Source organism: Danio rerio, chromosome 8 (genome assembly GCF_052040795.2).
Source record: "Danio rerio strain M-AB ecotype USA chromosome 8, GRCz13ab, whole genome shotgun sequence".
In the NCBI taxonomy this organism is placed as follows: domain Eukaryota; kingdom Metazoa; phylum Chordata; class Actinopteri; order Cypriniformes; family Danionidae; genus Danio; species Danio rerio.
The window spans coordinates 13697501-13711984 of record NC_141028.1 but is presented as its reverse complement, the minus strand read 5'-3'; the positions used below and the strand labels follow the sequence as shown (position 1 = coordinate 13711984).

The 14484-nt window shown below is 39.7% G+C and overlaps 1 protein-coding gene and 1 long non-coding RNA gene across 7 annotated transcripts in view; both read left to right on the top strand.

Moving 5' to 3' along the window:
* Nucleotides 1-259: 259 nt before the first annotated feature.
* On the top strand, nucleotides 260-8360 carry LOC147842588 (uncharacterized). Its single transcript, XR_015497716.1, has 2 exons — nucleotides 260-612; nucleotides 7853-8360. It is a non-coding gene; the product is annotated as an uncharacterized LOC147842588 (long non-coding RNA).
* A 2160-nt stretch (nucleotides 8361-10520) lies between these two features.
* The window catches only part of anapc7 (anaphase promoting complex subunit 7), a 21637-nt gene continuing 17673 nt past the window's right edge, over nucleotides 10521-14484 (top strand). For 3 of the 6 annotated variants that reach the window (XM_087263462.1, XM_087263461.1, XM_087263463.1), the window contains exons 1-3: nucleotides 10521-10721; nucleotides 13065-13254; nucleotides 14321-14440. In XM_087263462.1, the coding sequence (XP_087119588.1) occupies nucleotides 10621-10721; nucleotides 13065-13254; nucleotides 14321-14440 (411 nt within the window). In that variant the 5' untranslated portion in view covers nucleotides 10521-10620. 6 annotated transcript variants of the gene reach the window in all.

The window sequence follows — 14484 nt, the reverse complement described above, 5'->3', positions numbered from 1 at the left end:
ATCTGTCTCCATATTCTACTGCATCCCAGAATATTACACAGCACCAAAAATGTAAAAATATATATATATATATTGAATATATTTAATGTAATTTTGTGTAAGGCAGACGACAACTCGCCGTGACGCAGATTCCCGAGTGTGCTCCAATCAGGTGAGCCCTCTTCAGCGCTCGCCATGACAACGAGATAGCAGTGACGTGCCTTGTAAAAATTTGCATCTGCATTCCTATAAAGCTCGTGTGCTCTCTGTCAGCGTTGTCAGTTCGCTCGGTGTTGCTGTTTGTACTTGACCAAGGTGAGTTCAATACCGACGGTACGAGTGGAGCCACGCCAATCTCACGAAGTCCGCTTCGTGAAGCTTCACTCGGGCCCGTCTGTGCTGTAGTTCCTTGTGGTTTACGTACATAAACGTAACATCGCAAGGAATATTACGTGTTTGTTGCTCGAAATGTGCCGCCGAGCAACATCCAGTGAATACTGGCACGGCCTGGCGCCCGGTCTTCTCGTGCACTCCCTGGGGCGAGGCGGCCTTTGAGCCCTAAGCAGGGAACAAACAACCCCCGAGGACCCTCAGGGAAACGCGGGGGGCCGGTAGTGGGACCTCGCTGCGAGTGTAGCCAGTAAGGAAGAGGAATGTTTATTTTTTTGATAATATTCGGGAATGAACTTCCCAAAACTAAAAAAACTATTCATTTATGTATTATATGCCTACCGGGCGTTGGAACCTTATTTCGACACTTGTTTAAGTGGGACCGCAATTAGTGTTGCACGCTTTGCTCTCGGAGAGCGCGGGAGAGTTGCGTCAGCCTCAGTCGGAGTCCAGCCGCTGACGGGGAAAGACGTGTAAAAGTTTCTCCTGCAATTGTGTTTGCATTGTGTGTGTGAAAGGAGAGGAAAGCGTGGAGAGTTTCTTATTGAGTGTCCCACATGTGTTTCAGGGACCAATAAATACATGACGCAAAGCTGTCCTGCTGTTTCCGGTGTGATTATTGGTTATGTACAGATTGGGATCTGCTACATAAAACTGGTGCCGTGACCTTTCAGGATCCAACTGATCAGCCGCAGCCGATCACCGGGGGATTGGCCCGTGCGAGACTATTTTCGTGACTTCCACTGATTCAGCAAAGCAGCTACGTCATCTGCTGAGTGTCAACACAGCATTGTATCCTGCCTTTCAGCGCTAAATAACAAACTCGTTTTCAATTGAATTTAGACATTTGAACTTTTTCATTTCATTTGAACATTTGCATAATAGGAGTGCATCACTAGGACACTGGGCCAATTGATTGTGTTTTTTAATGAGAATATACAGTACTGTTTACAAGATGTTTAACATATCTACACCAGTCTTAGGGAGGGGTAGAGGATTTATGAGTACTGATGGTGTGGTGAGACGTAAAGAAAATGATCAAACTCCTAATGCTAATCTGCAATATTCGTGTGAGGGTGAAAATATTAATCCTGGTGCTGTTTTTACACCTCCTCCTGTCACTGATGACTCCCGAGTACAAATAACAGAGCTTCTTGAAGAGCTTGGTAGCCAAATTGGTGATAGCATTCTAGACAGACTCTTAGCTGACCGTAATCCTCATGTGGTGCATAAGGCTGACCCCTCAGCAGTTAAAAGTGAGCTTGCGAGTACTACACTCGACTTATCCAAGCTTAACTTAGTTGTACGCTCTGATAAGAGGGCACCTCCCATTTTCCGTGGTGATGGTACAGATAAAATTGCTGTTCAGGAATGGATTGAGTTAATGGAGATATACTTAGAGAAATGTGACTGCCCGAAAGCAGAACACTCCAGCGAAATTCAGAACTACCTGTTGGGTAGAGCAAAAAACATAGTCAAAGTAGGACTAAAAAGTAGTAGCTCACCTGATAAAGTAGTTACCGCTGAAGTTATTTATGAAATACTGTTACGTTATTTCAGTGACAGCCCAGAGTCTTGTCTCCCACTTGCAGACTTCTATTCCACACTGCCGTTTGTCAGAGAAAGCCCTGTCGATTACTGGGTCCGTCTCAATAATGCAGCTGAAATCGCAGATAAGCACCTGCTGAAACAGGGTAGTCAAATGAATAACATTTCACAGGAAGTTGCAATGATGTTTATCCGTAACTGTCCTGATACTGGACTTTCTAATGTGTTCAAATACAAGCCTGCTACAAAATGGTCATTCGCAGAGGTGCAAGAAGCGATTGATGAGCATCAAAGAGAGCTGAGAACAAAGAAGCAGCACTCTTACCCTCAATCTGACCATTCATTTAAAGTATCCAATATTACTGTCAGCAACACAGAAACACCCATTGTGGAAAACACTGCAGTAAATGCAGCAGCGTGCATTTCCATTAATCAGAATGTCAAACCTGAGATCACCACAGCATCCCCACACGTTGCTTCGACTGACACTGGTACATTGGAACGAGTACTGAGCATGCTGGAGAGAGTGCTTGAACGCACTAATGTACAGACTACTCCTGATAGATCTCAGTCGCCCTCTTGGTCCCGACCATCTAGATGTCGTGTCTGTGGTGAGAGAACTCATTCTACACGGTCACACTGCATGTCAGAGAAAAGATGCCTTAATTGTCTTGACATTGGCCATCAGCGCAGGTCCTGTCCTAGGAGGAGTGCTGAGAGCGGAGGCCACTCCCAGATTCAGGGAAACTGATACACCCGCACTGTGGAGGGGATAGTGCGGGTGAAGAAATTCAGACCCTCCAAGATGATGCATCTAGCATATATGAGGCAACTTGCAAGTCAATGAAGAGTGATGATGTGATTTTGTTTCAAAATGTAACCAAGTTAGCACATGCAGACAGCCTTTTCTACACTGATGTTCTAGTCAATGATGCTGTTCCTGTACGAGCGTTGATAGACAGTGGCTCTATGGCTTGTACCATTAGTGAACTCGCTGAATCTCGTCTACTTGATGCTGGGGTGTCTCTAGACCCATGTGAGATGCAGGCTAATGTTATGCTAGTCGGATGTGGTGGAGTTCAGGTCGCACCAAAGTGTATGTACCAGCTGACGATCAGAGTGTATGAGTATGTTGTCAGTGTGCCAACAATGGTTGTTAAAGGACAGCGGGATGAGTTGATATTGGGCACCAACGTTCTTAAATTTATCCTGAGTCAGCTTAAGCAGAACCCCACTTATTGGCGTGTTATGAATAGGCCTGAATCAACACAAGATGCTGAAATCGAGCAATTCCTCAATATCCTTTCTGGCCTCAACAGATGGAGGGGTGCTGAGATGCCTGATGTCATTGGAACTGCAAAACTGGCCCAGGCTGTTACACTGTTACCCAAACAGGAGCATCTGGTTTGGGCTAGACTGCCCCCTACAGCTCCTATTTCAGAAGGCAGCGCTGTGTTGATTGAACCTACCAAGTCACCTACGCATAAGAAAGACATCATTGTAGGACGTGTGGTGGTTTCTATGACTGCTGACCGGTGGGTCCCAATTCGTATGTTGAACTCATATGACAAACCCATCACTCTGAGACGAAACTCTAAAGTGGCCAACGTTTCACCCTGTGTTGCATTGGAGGATTTAGACACTGATATCAAATGTCCCCCCGAAACTGTCAAAATTCAGAGCCAGACTGTGCATGATAAAACACTCAAACCAGATTTGAATGATGCCTTGCTGGAGATGGGATTAAGCGATTTGGATATTGACTCTTGTGAAGTATCAACCCAGTGTAAAAATAATCTGTTGTGTTTAATTCAGAAATACGAACATGTGTTTTCAAAGCACAAGCTAGATTGCGGGACAGCAAAAGACTTTGTACACCGTATCCATCTTTCTGACAGCCGACCTTTCCGGTTGCCATACCGGCGTGTGCCACCAGGGCATTACCAGAAGCTACGACAGGCTTTATCTGAAATGGAAGAGAGAGACATCATTCGCAAGTCCAACAGCGAGTGGGCCTCTCCTCTAGTACTTGTGTGGAAAAAAAGTGGTGACCTCAGAATTTGTGTTGATTACCGTTGGCTGAATTCACGCACTACAAAAGACGCTCACCCCCTTCCTCATCAAGCCGATTGCCTTGCTGCTCTGGGAGGAAATATGTTGTTTAGTGCTATGGACCTTACGTCCGGCTTCTATAACATCCCTATGTGTGAGGAAGACAAAAAATTCACAGCTTTTACCACTCCTCTAGGGCTGTACGAATTCAATCGTCTTCCGCAGGGACTGTGCAACAGCCCAGCTAGTTTCATGCGGCTAATGATGAGTGTGTTTGGCGATCAAAACTTTCTTACCCTCTTATGCTACCTGGATGATCTTCTGGTAATGGCTCCCTGTGAAGAAAAGGCACTAGAGAGATTGGAGATGGTCTTTGAGAGGCTGAGTGCGCACGGTTTAAAGCTGGCACCTAAGAAATGCTACTTTCTTAAACGGAGTGTTCGATTTCTTGGCCATGTTGTGGATGAGCACGGTGTTGCAACCGATCCTGACAAAATTGCTGCTATTACCGCAATTGCAGAAAAAGACCTCATGATGGATGATGGAGTTTCACCTTCCCCAAGAAAAATTAAATCATTTCTGGGCATGATTATGTACTACCAACGCTTCATTCCCAATTGCTCCAGCATCGCTAAACCCCTCTTCACATTGACTGCAGCAACTAAAGGAAAAAAAGGTCACTCGAGGGGTAGTGCTGTCTTTAGAAAGCTTAGCCCATCAGATTGGACTAGAGAATGTGCCCTGTCATTTGAACAACTTAAGTCTGCTCTTTTGAACTCTGTAGTACTGGCGCACCCTGACTTCTCCCGGCCATTTATTCTCTCAACAGATGCCTCATTAGATGGTATAGGGGCAGTGTTGTCTCAAATCCCTGTGGGAGAGTCGAAGGCGCGGCCAATCGCATTTGCAAGTAAGGCACTATCACGAGCCCAGACCAACTACCCTGCCCACCGCCTCGAGTTTTTGGCACTAAAATGGTCTGTTTGTGACAAATTTAGCCACTGGCTCAAGGGACACCCTTTCACAGTCTGGACAGACAATAATCCCTTGACTTATATTTTGACGAAACCAAAACTCGATGCGTGTGAGCAGAGGTGGGTGGCTAAACTAGCCCCGTACACATTTGACATCCAGTACATACCTGGTCCCAAAAACGTAGTTGCCGATGCACTTAGCCGTCAGCCATTCGTCCAAGTGAGTGACAGACTCGTGACTGAACCTTATCACCATCTCTTGAGGCAGTCTGAAATGATACAAGAAGAAAAAGTACAAGATTCGTTTAGACTCAGTGCAAACAGTCAGTGTTTTGGACATCCAACTGAGCAATGTTCCTTGTCTTCTGATCAAGTTTCAGCTGTCTTTGAATCTCATACCAACTGGGACAAAGGAGCAGAAGGTAGAGCACTTTCCTGGCTCGCTCAAGAAGTGAATCTGATTTTGCCTGCAGGTCAGAACCCCTTACCAGTATACTCTCTGGATGAACTTCGAGAGAAACAAACAAGTGACGATGTGCTCTCAAGAGTTCTTTTCTATGTGTGCCGAGGAAAAAGACCATCTCGGAGAGAAAGAGCAAAGGAGCCTTACAAGGCGCTCAAACTGCTGAAACAATGGGACAGATTAAAGTTGTTAGATGGCATACTTTACCGTATCCGCAAGGATCCTGTGACTAAGGTTGCTCGTTGCCAATTTTTAGTTCCTACTTCTCTGGTCAGTGAGGTTCTGCGTGGCATCCACGATGAAGCCGGTCACCAAGGCCAAGGCAGAACATTGTCTTTGGCTAGACAGAGATTTTCATGGGTTGGCCAAGAGAGTGACATTAGAGAATATGTGAGACATTGCCAACGCTGTGTGGTTAGCAAAACCCCTGAACCAGAAGGAAGGGCCCCTTTAGAAAGTATTCGGACTGTCAGGCCGCTAGAACTAGTCTGTATAGACTTTTGGTCTGCCGAAAACTCTTCTGGCAAGAGTGTAGACGTTCTAGTGGTAACAGACCACTTTACTAAAATGGCCAATGCATTCCTGTGCAAGAATCAATCCGCATCTCAAGTTGCTCGGCAATTATGGGACAAGTTCTTTTGTGTCTATGGATTTCCACAAAGAATCCATTCAGACCAAGGAGCAAATTTTGAGAGCAGATTGATTAAGGAACTCTTGCAGATTGCTGGTGTACAGAAGTCGCGAACGACAGCATACCATCCGATGGGCAACGGCCAAGTAGAACGGTTTAATCGAACTTTGGGTAACATGATTAGAGCGCTACCCCCGAGAACCAAACAGGACTGGCCACGTATGCTGCAAACTTTGACATTCACCTACAACTGTACCGCACATGAGTCAACTGGTTTTGCACCATTTTACCTCATGTTTGGTCGCATTCCGAGGTTACCCGTCGATTTAATGTTCCAAAGTGTGGAGCGGGATAATACCTTTGCAGATTATGATCAGTATGTGAGGAAATTGATGGATAATCTCAAAGAAGCCATGTTGGTTGCTCAGGTGAACAACTCTGCGAGTCAGCTACGGCAGACCGAGCACTACAACAAAAAAGTCAAAGGCAGAGACATCGAGGAAGGTGATTATGTGCTACTCGCCAACAAAGGAGAACGTGGTCGACGCAAGCTAGCCGACAGGTGGGATTCAACACTGCACGTTGTGTTATCTGTGGACCCGAGATGTCATACTTACCGGATTAAGAATACTCGAACTAATCAGGAGAAAGTTGTTCACAGGAACTTGATTTTACAAAGCAACTTCCTACCCATTGAAGAGCCTAACTCTGAGCAATCTCACACTGATCATGAAACTGATGAGTCTGAAAGTGATGCTACTTTTGTTGAATCAGAGGATACTGATGATGGAAATGATGGACCAGCTCATTCCCCAGTTTGCCCATTGAATTCTTCATCTGATGAAAGAATCAGAGACTCAAATTCTCATACAGGACTAGAGAATATTCTCGACAAGTCAGTCCTTGTTGGAAATGAGGATCAGGAAACTGTTCTGAGTTCTGAGTCTGATCTTTCAGATACAGAAGTAGTGGAGGAAAGTGATCATGATTTGCCTGTGAGAGTTGTTCAGCCTTCGAGTACAGCTCACCCAGTGAGGACTAGGGCTGGCAGATTGGTAAAACCAATAAATAGACTTATCCAAATTATGTCGCAGAAAACCCTCATGCGCAGCCCTTCTCTTAATCTTCTCTGGACAAAAGCCTCTTAAGTCACATTCATGAACTTCCTGTGAAATCTTTCGTTATTATGGATTAAATGGTGATCATTTGGGGTATCTATGAGGTAGTGTTTATGGCACTTCTTTTTTTGCGAGTAGACACTTGAGAGTCTGGCCAACTTTCTTCTGTCGCTCTCCCAGTAGTTGGGTAACTTTTGTTGCGTGAGGATACAGCGTTTTTATTGAGAGTGATCACATTATCTATTATCTGATAGTAGACTAGTTTTGTGAAGTTCAGGGGGGTGAATGTAGCCAGTAAGGAAGAGGAATGTTTATTTTTTTGATAATATTCGGGAATGAACTTCCCAAAACTAAAAAAACTATTCATTTATGTATTATATGCCTACCGGGCGTTGGAACCTTATTTCGACACTTGTTTAAGTGGGACCGCAATTAGTGTTGCACGCTTTGCTCTCGGAGAGCGCGGGAGAGTTGCGTCAGCCTCAGTCGGAGTCCAGCCGCTGACGGGGAAAGACGTGTAAAAGTTTCTCCTGCAATTGTGTTTGCATTGTGTGTGTGAAAGGAGAGGAAAGCGTGGAGAGTTTCTTATTGAGTGTCCCACATGTGTTTCAGGGACCAATAAATACATGACGCAAAGCTGTCCTGCTGTTTCCGGTGTGATTATTGGTTATGTACAGATTGGGATCTGCTACACGAGGGTTATGGTGGGTGGGAGTAGCGAGGCCCACTCATCGTCTATTTTAAACTATAGTTTCAAACTTTAGTTTACTGTAGTTTGAAATAGACACCATGGTAACTGTTATGATTTAACTTTATGCAAAGAGTTTAGAATGACCAAGAGCAACAGCCCCGATTCCACCATTTTGAAGTGAAAGCGATCGGCCGTCCATTGGATCTCATTGCTGTCGCGATGGAAAGCAGCTGCTTTGTTTTTATTTAATTTATTCAAAAAGCGCGTTATTGTTTCCCAAATTGTAGAGTTATGCCTCTTGGTGATTCTATGCTCTCTGCTCTTTGTCTGACTGTTGTAATGTTTTGCTTTGTTTTTCAGCAAAGCTGTTGAGCAAATAAGGACTATTGAAGACAACAGTTGAAGACAACCGCGGGTTATATTCACGAGCGCGCGCGTAATAATGTTTCCGGGTTGTTTTCTGAAAGTTTGTCTTGTTTGCATGTCAAACTAAATAAACTATACTCTTTCTAAACACCTGTCTCGTGTTTTATTTGTCCTCTACAGCAATGCACTGTCATGTAAGTCTGTTGAATGCATTTGTATGCAACATGGTTTGACAATACAGTAGTCTAACAAATAAATGGTTGTTATTAATGTACCTTCATTAGTCAACATTTGGTGTAGGTAATAAAAAGGTAATCAAACATGTCCTAAGACATAAGGGTTATGTTATGGTTGTTTCATAACTATATTTAATATTATTCTGTGTGATTAAAACCAGCAAATTATACTATATATTTAACAAGTCATGAACTTACTGTTATTTTAAAATTTGCTTATTAAAATGTCCTAAGACAAGAATGGGTGTTGTTTTGGTTTTATGGCTACCTACAGTAGGATTAAGGTTGACTACAGCAGGTATAGGCTACATAAGTCATATGGAGTTTTTCCTAATGGCCCAAATCAGGTAAAACGTCTGTTACTCAAGTACTTTTAGCATGCAAAAGTCAAATTTAAGTATATAAAAACAGTTTCCAACAACAACATTTTTTTCTTGTGAAAAAGACCAGTGTGGTGGTGAGAAAAAAGTAATATCAAGTTATATATATTTATAAAAGAAGTTGAACAAGTTGTCATAATATTTAGTCATTAGATCATGTGACCGCTAGATGGCGCTCAATTAAAAGGAGCGTTCATTTCAAAGGAGCGCTACCCTGTACTAAAATGGCGGATCTATTGACGCATTCCTTCCAATAGACAACATCAGGGTAGGCGACATCCAATGTATATTTCTATGGGAGCTAACTAGTATTCACGTCATATCATGCTCAACTCTTATTACTCTTTTACGCTCATTGAGAGTCTTGGCGGGATTTCAGAATGATATTTAGGCAACTATGAAGTAGCAGTACCGTCTGTGTACTATGATAGGAGCAGCTTAATTCATTACATGTTTTGGTTAACTAATTATTTAAACACAACTCTCTTGAGCTCCAAAAGGAAAAAAAAACACATAAGAAATTTGCTGTTAAATTAATTTTTAGCAGAGACGCAACTGCCAGTCATTTATTAGTTTTTCGGGAAGATGTAGCCTAATAAAAATGTTTTAATAATAAAAAAAAAATAGTTTACTACACAGTCTCACAGTAGGCTACACTATAAATAATATTTAAATTTATTTATTATTATTATTAATATTATTACAATTAAGCTAAAATTGACAAAACGCAGAACCCTTTGAATGCTTTCATCTTGCTAAAAAGCGCACTTTGTGTAGAGAAACATCCCATTATGCAGCAGCAGTCAAGCTAGAACACATAATAAATATGCCTTTTGGGTTTAAAGATGATCGGCCTGCGAAGTCAAGTTTGCAGTGTTATAAATGGAAAAGGTATAGAACTTAAGTGGAATTACCGCGGATCAACCGAGAAACCTCTCACGTGCGCTGCAGGTAGGCAGAATGATAATCTTTTAAAAATATGTAATTTAGGCTATACTGCTATTTGCTCATGCAAATTAAACAACATAAAATATATTGTAGATCTATTTTAAGAGCTAAAATAGGCCTACAACATATCGAGTTTGTTTTGACTTGTATATCATGGCCCTAAAATGAAATAACCTGAAAACAAGCAATTAAAAAAGGCTTAATAAATAAAATAATTAATAAATAAAATAACGGGTTGGCCTAGTAACCTAATGGTTTATGATGGTTTGCAATATCACGAAAAAAACACACTTATGATAGCCTAAGATAAATATTTGTTTTTAAATTTAAAATAATGTTTGTAATTAGCATTTATCGTCAAAATAACTTTATTTTAGTTAGAATAAATTGCTGACTTTTTACATAAACTTAATCCACTCATATTTCGCCATTGCCACAAAAGTTATTTTCTAGACATTTTTTGCATTTAATGTATAGAAAAGATTTTTTTAAAGCGAAAAAAAAAACACTAATCTGTACATTTGTTCGTTTCTCTTGTAAACACAGTGAAACCATTGTCAAATGTTAGAAATCATACTTGATTAATGTATTTTTAAAGCCTATGCTTAATTTTTTTTGTAAAATGTGAAACTTAAGACCAAATAACCTCAAACCTGAAATATTGTAAACAACAGTTGCCAAGAGCGGCGACTTTTCTTTTGGCGATATATCCGACTTTTATTTTGAAATATTATTGTTTCCTGCAGTTCAAAAAATCTTTTCTCCGTCACTGTGCTGTGTTTTCCGCTGCGCTGCGTATCGTTTACTTACCAGAATTGTGCTTTCAGACTCAAAGATTTTGAAGATGAATGTGATCGATCATGTGCGGGATATGGCAGCGGCCGGACTGCACTCTAATGTCCGGATCATCAGTAGTTTACTCCTGACCATGAGCACCAACAACCCGTGAGTGCGTCACTATATAAACACACCTGGGAGACTGACCAAATATTGGATATTACATGTGATGTGTTATTTATTAAAAACAGATATGTGACGTCATAATACAGTAAGCTTAAGTGAAGTAATGTAACGTTAGTGTAATTTAATAAGAGCAACAATACCGTCAGATATTTAGGTAAAGTTGGTCACATTCGTTCAGGGACAACTTGTAACACGCTCTCTATATTGTTTACTATGGTACTTTGATTATTAAGTCAGCAATGGTATGTAAACATGACTTCAAAACAACAATACCACCATTTAATTGACTGTGAACAATGTTGTACTTTAATAGTCGCTCGCTGTTAATATGATTTTACTATTCGTAAATTGCAAAGAATCCTTTTCGGAAAGTATATTATTAAGGAGGAAGTCAGAATGTGCGAATATAAAACCAAATTTACCCCAGTGTCCACAATTTACTATGGTATTAACCATTGTTTTTCCAAAAGTGCTAGTTATTTTTTTATTAACGTTAGCTATCATAGTTTTTGGGTATCTCCTTTAGGTAAGGCAAGTTTATTTATATAGCACATTTCAATCACCAGGGTAATTCAAAGTGCTTTACATAAACAAGAATAAAAGAATCAAGAAAATAATAAATAAACTAATTAAAAATGATTAAAAACATAATAAAATGTTTTATTTTTCAGCATTCTTTTAACATTCATTTTGTGGACATTCATATTGTGAATATTTCTACAGTATATCATGTGTATATCAATTTTAAAGTCATAATTATGATAGCGTTTACTATTTTGGCAAAACATTGTTATTGTTTGTTTGTGTGTATGTTTGGATATGTTTATTAACTGAACACCCAAGGTTTATTTTACTTTTCTCTTAAAGGTGTTAACATATAGTATTTTACTGTGCAAATTGTAATAATTAAAGCGTCTGCACTATTGTGGCATAACATGACATTATTATTATTATTATGTTTAGGTATTTCTGATTAGGCATGGGCCGGTATAAGATTCTGACGGTATGATAACCTTGGTTAAAAATATCATGGTTTCACGATATTGGGATTGCTGCCCTAAAATAACTTCTATTTAAATGTCTCGGTATAAAAGAAACATTTTTTTCTACTTTGCACACAATATATATTATTTTGAGAAATATTTTAAATATTTTGGAGCAGTAAACATGTCAGGCTAAATAATAACTAAATAACTTCTTCTGCCTTCATTTGTTTAAAAAACATAAATTTCCATACAATTTAATACAGCATGTTTGGACATTTTTTTCTGCTGGAGATACTGTTGTCCTAATAAAAAAAAAAAAAAAAACGTAAATAAAAAAATCTTACACAATCTTAGAAACTGTGTAGCAGAAAATTTTGGTGGTTTTAAAACCTTGACTTTTCCAAACCACGGTATATCTTGAAAACGGTCATCTTCCCATGCTTATTTCTGATTAGATTTGTTAATTAAACTCCCAAAGTGTAAGTTATATTTCTCCTCATGGATATTTCTTACTTGTACATATATACACATATTTAATGTCTTAATTAATATCTGTAGGGATTCTCTATGGAGGTAAAACTAAAACATAGCTTGTTTTTGTATATTTGGATCGGTTTATTATTTTAAAACCCGGTTTCCCATTGAGATGTTAGATGTGTTGACATTTAAGTTCACCCCAAAATGTAAATTTTTAGTAGGACATTAAAGAAGAAAATTCATTCATTCATTCATTTTCCTTCAGTTTAGTCCCTTTATTCATCAGTTGTCTCCACATAAAGGAATAAGTTAGATTTTTTTCTAAATCAATCATTGTTTTTAATGAATCGTTTGAGTCAAAGGTTCACTGATCTATTCATAAAGACAGGAATTTCCTTAAGAATATGTTTATATATGTCTCTTCGCGAATATATACACACTATATCATGTATATATATACAGTTAAAGTCAGAATTATTAGGCGAAATAATTGTGGGCGAAACCAGAGCACCCAAAGGAAACCCACGTGAACACAGGAAGAACATGCAAACTCCACACATAAATGCCAACTGACCCAGCCGGGACTCGAACCAGCGAACACTAGTGCTAACCACTGAGCCACAATGTTGCCCTAAAGAAGAAAATAGAAATTACAATGAATTAATTGCATAATAGAATCAACACCCATGGCCTTTTACATTGAGCTCTTATTAAGCCTAGTGATCAGTCTGCAGAAAAACCTAACATTATCTACAACTCTACTACCTTTAATTGGAAGCTTCCAGTTGTATGTTGATGAATACATGTGTGCAAACTCATTTAACAGCTGAATGTTCACTAGTTAAATTGTCCTCTTTTTCAGAGAGCTGTTCTCCCCGTCTCAGAAGTACCAGCTGCTGGTGTATCATGCTGATGCCATCTTCCATGATAAAGAGTACAGGAACGCGGCCTGCAAGTACAACATGGCTCTACAGCAGAAGAAGATGCTCAGCAAGACATCTAAAGTTCGTCCCTCCAGCACAGGCAGCACAACATCTGCGGTGCAGGCACAGGTCAGCTCCACAGACAAATGTTTTACAGCAAAACGAGGGGTAGAGGTAAGGGGAAGGGCTAAGGGGTAGAATTGGGATTGAGCCAAAGTCTGACCATTTACTGTGTTTGGAGTGGTGGTCCTTCTCTGCATTTGCGTTATGCAGTATTCGTAATCATTCCCCCTTTTACATTACACCATGTTCTAACAACCCACACTGTGACACTCGCTGTGACGCTGTGATCTTTTCCATGTTATAAGGAGTTTTTATCCAAACCAACTGAGACCACGATGTGCGAAATTTGTGTTTTAGAAATGCTTTCTATTTTTGCAACTTCGCTGCTGAACAACAGCATAAACTACTATGACAATAATCACCTCAGGTCCTGATTATGTGCTTCTTTGAGTGTTAAATGTCTCCAATGTTTAAATAGCATTTAACATGACATTTATTTACGTACTATGGAAAGCATCAGCAGATAGTTCAGATCTTGAAAATAAAGTAACTAGCAAACTGCAGCCTATTAATAATGTTAAAAAGGTTTAATATATAATAATTAGATTAAAAACCTTTATTCAATTCAAGTTTATTTGTATAGCGCTATTCGCAATAATTATTGTTTCAAAGCAACTTTACAAAAGATTATTAGTTACCATAACCTTATTAGTTACTAATAAATAAAAAATAAAAAGGTACTAATAACGTTAACTAATTAACTAGTAACTAATAGCTTTTAACTGTTATTTAAAAACATAGTTAACCTGTAGTTATATAGTAAATAAGTGATGTCACTTATTTTATTAAAAAAATAAATTCAAAGGGGGGCTAATATCTCTGACTTTAACTGTGTGGTGTGTGTGTTGTGTGTGTGTGAATTTTTTTACTAGAAGGTGCAATGAACTACAGTTCTTTTATGTAAATGACAATGGCAAAATACACTAAACTGTGACATATGATAGATTTAAACGTTACTGTACTTGTGGTAACTATCTCTGTATTCGATTATCATGGTGATGTTTGTAACGGCTGCATAATTTCTCATGCTCACATTTGTTGACATTTGACTTTCTGTTTTCATTAACTACAGAACTTGCCATCAGAGATTGAAGTGAAATACAAGATCGCAGAGTGTTACACTATTCTGAAGCTGGATAAAGATGCCATTTCTGTGCTGGATGGGATTCCTTCACGCCAGAGGACGCCAAAGGTTTGTTTATTTTCACATGCTGGACTTCTGTGTCTGAATCATTA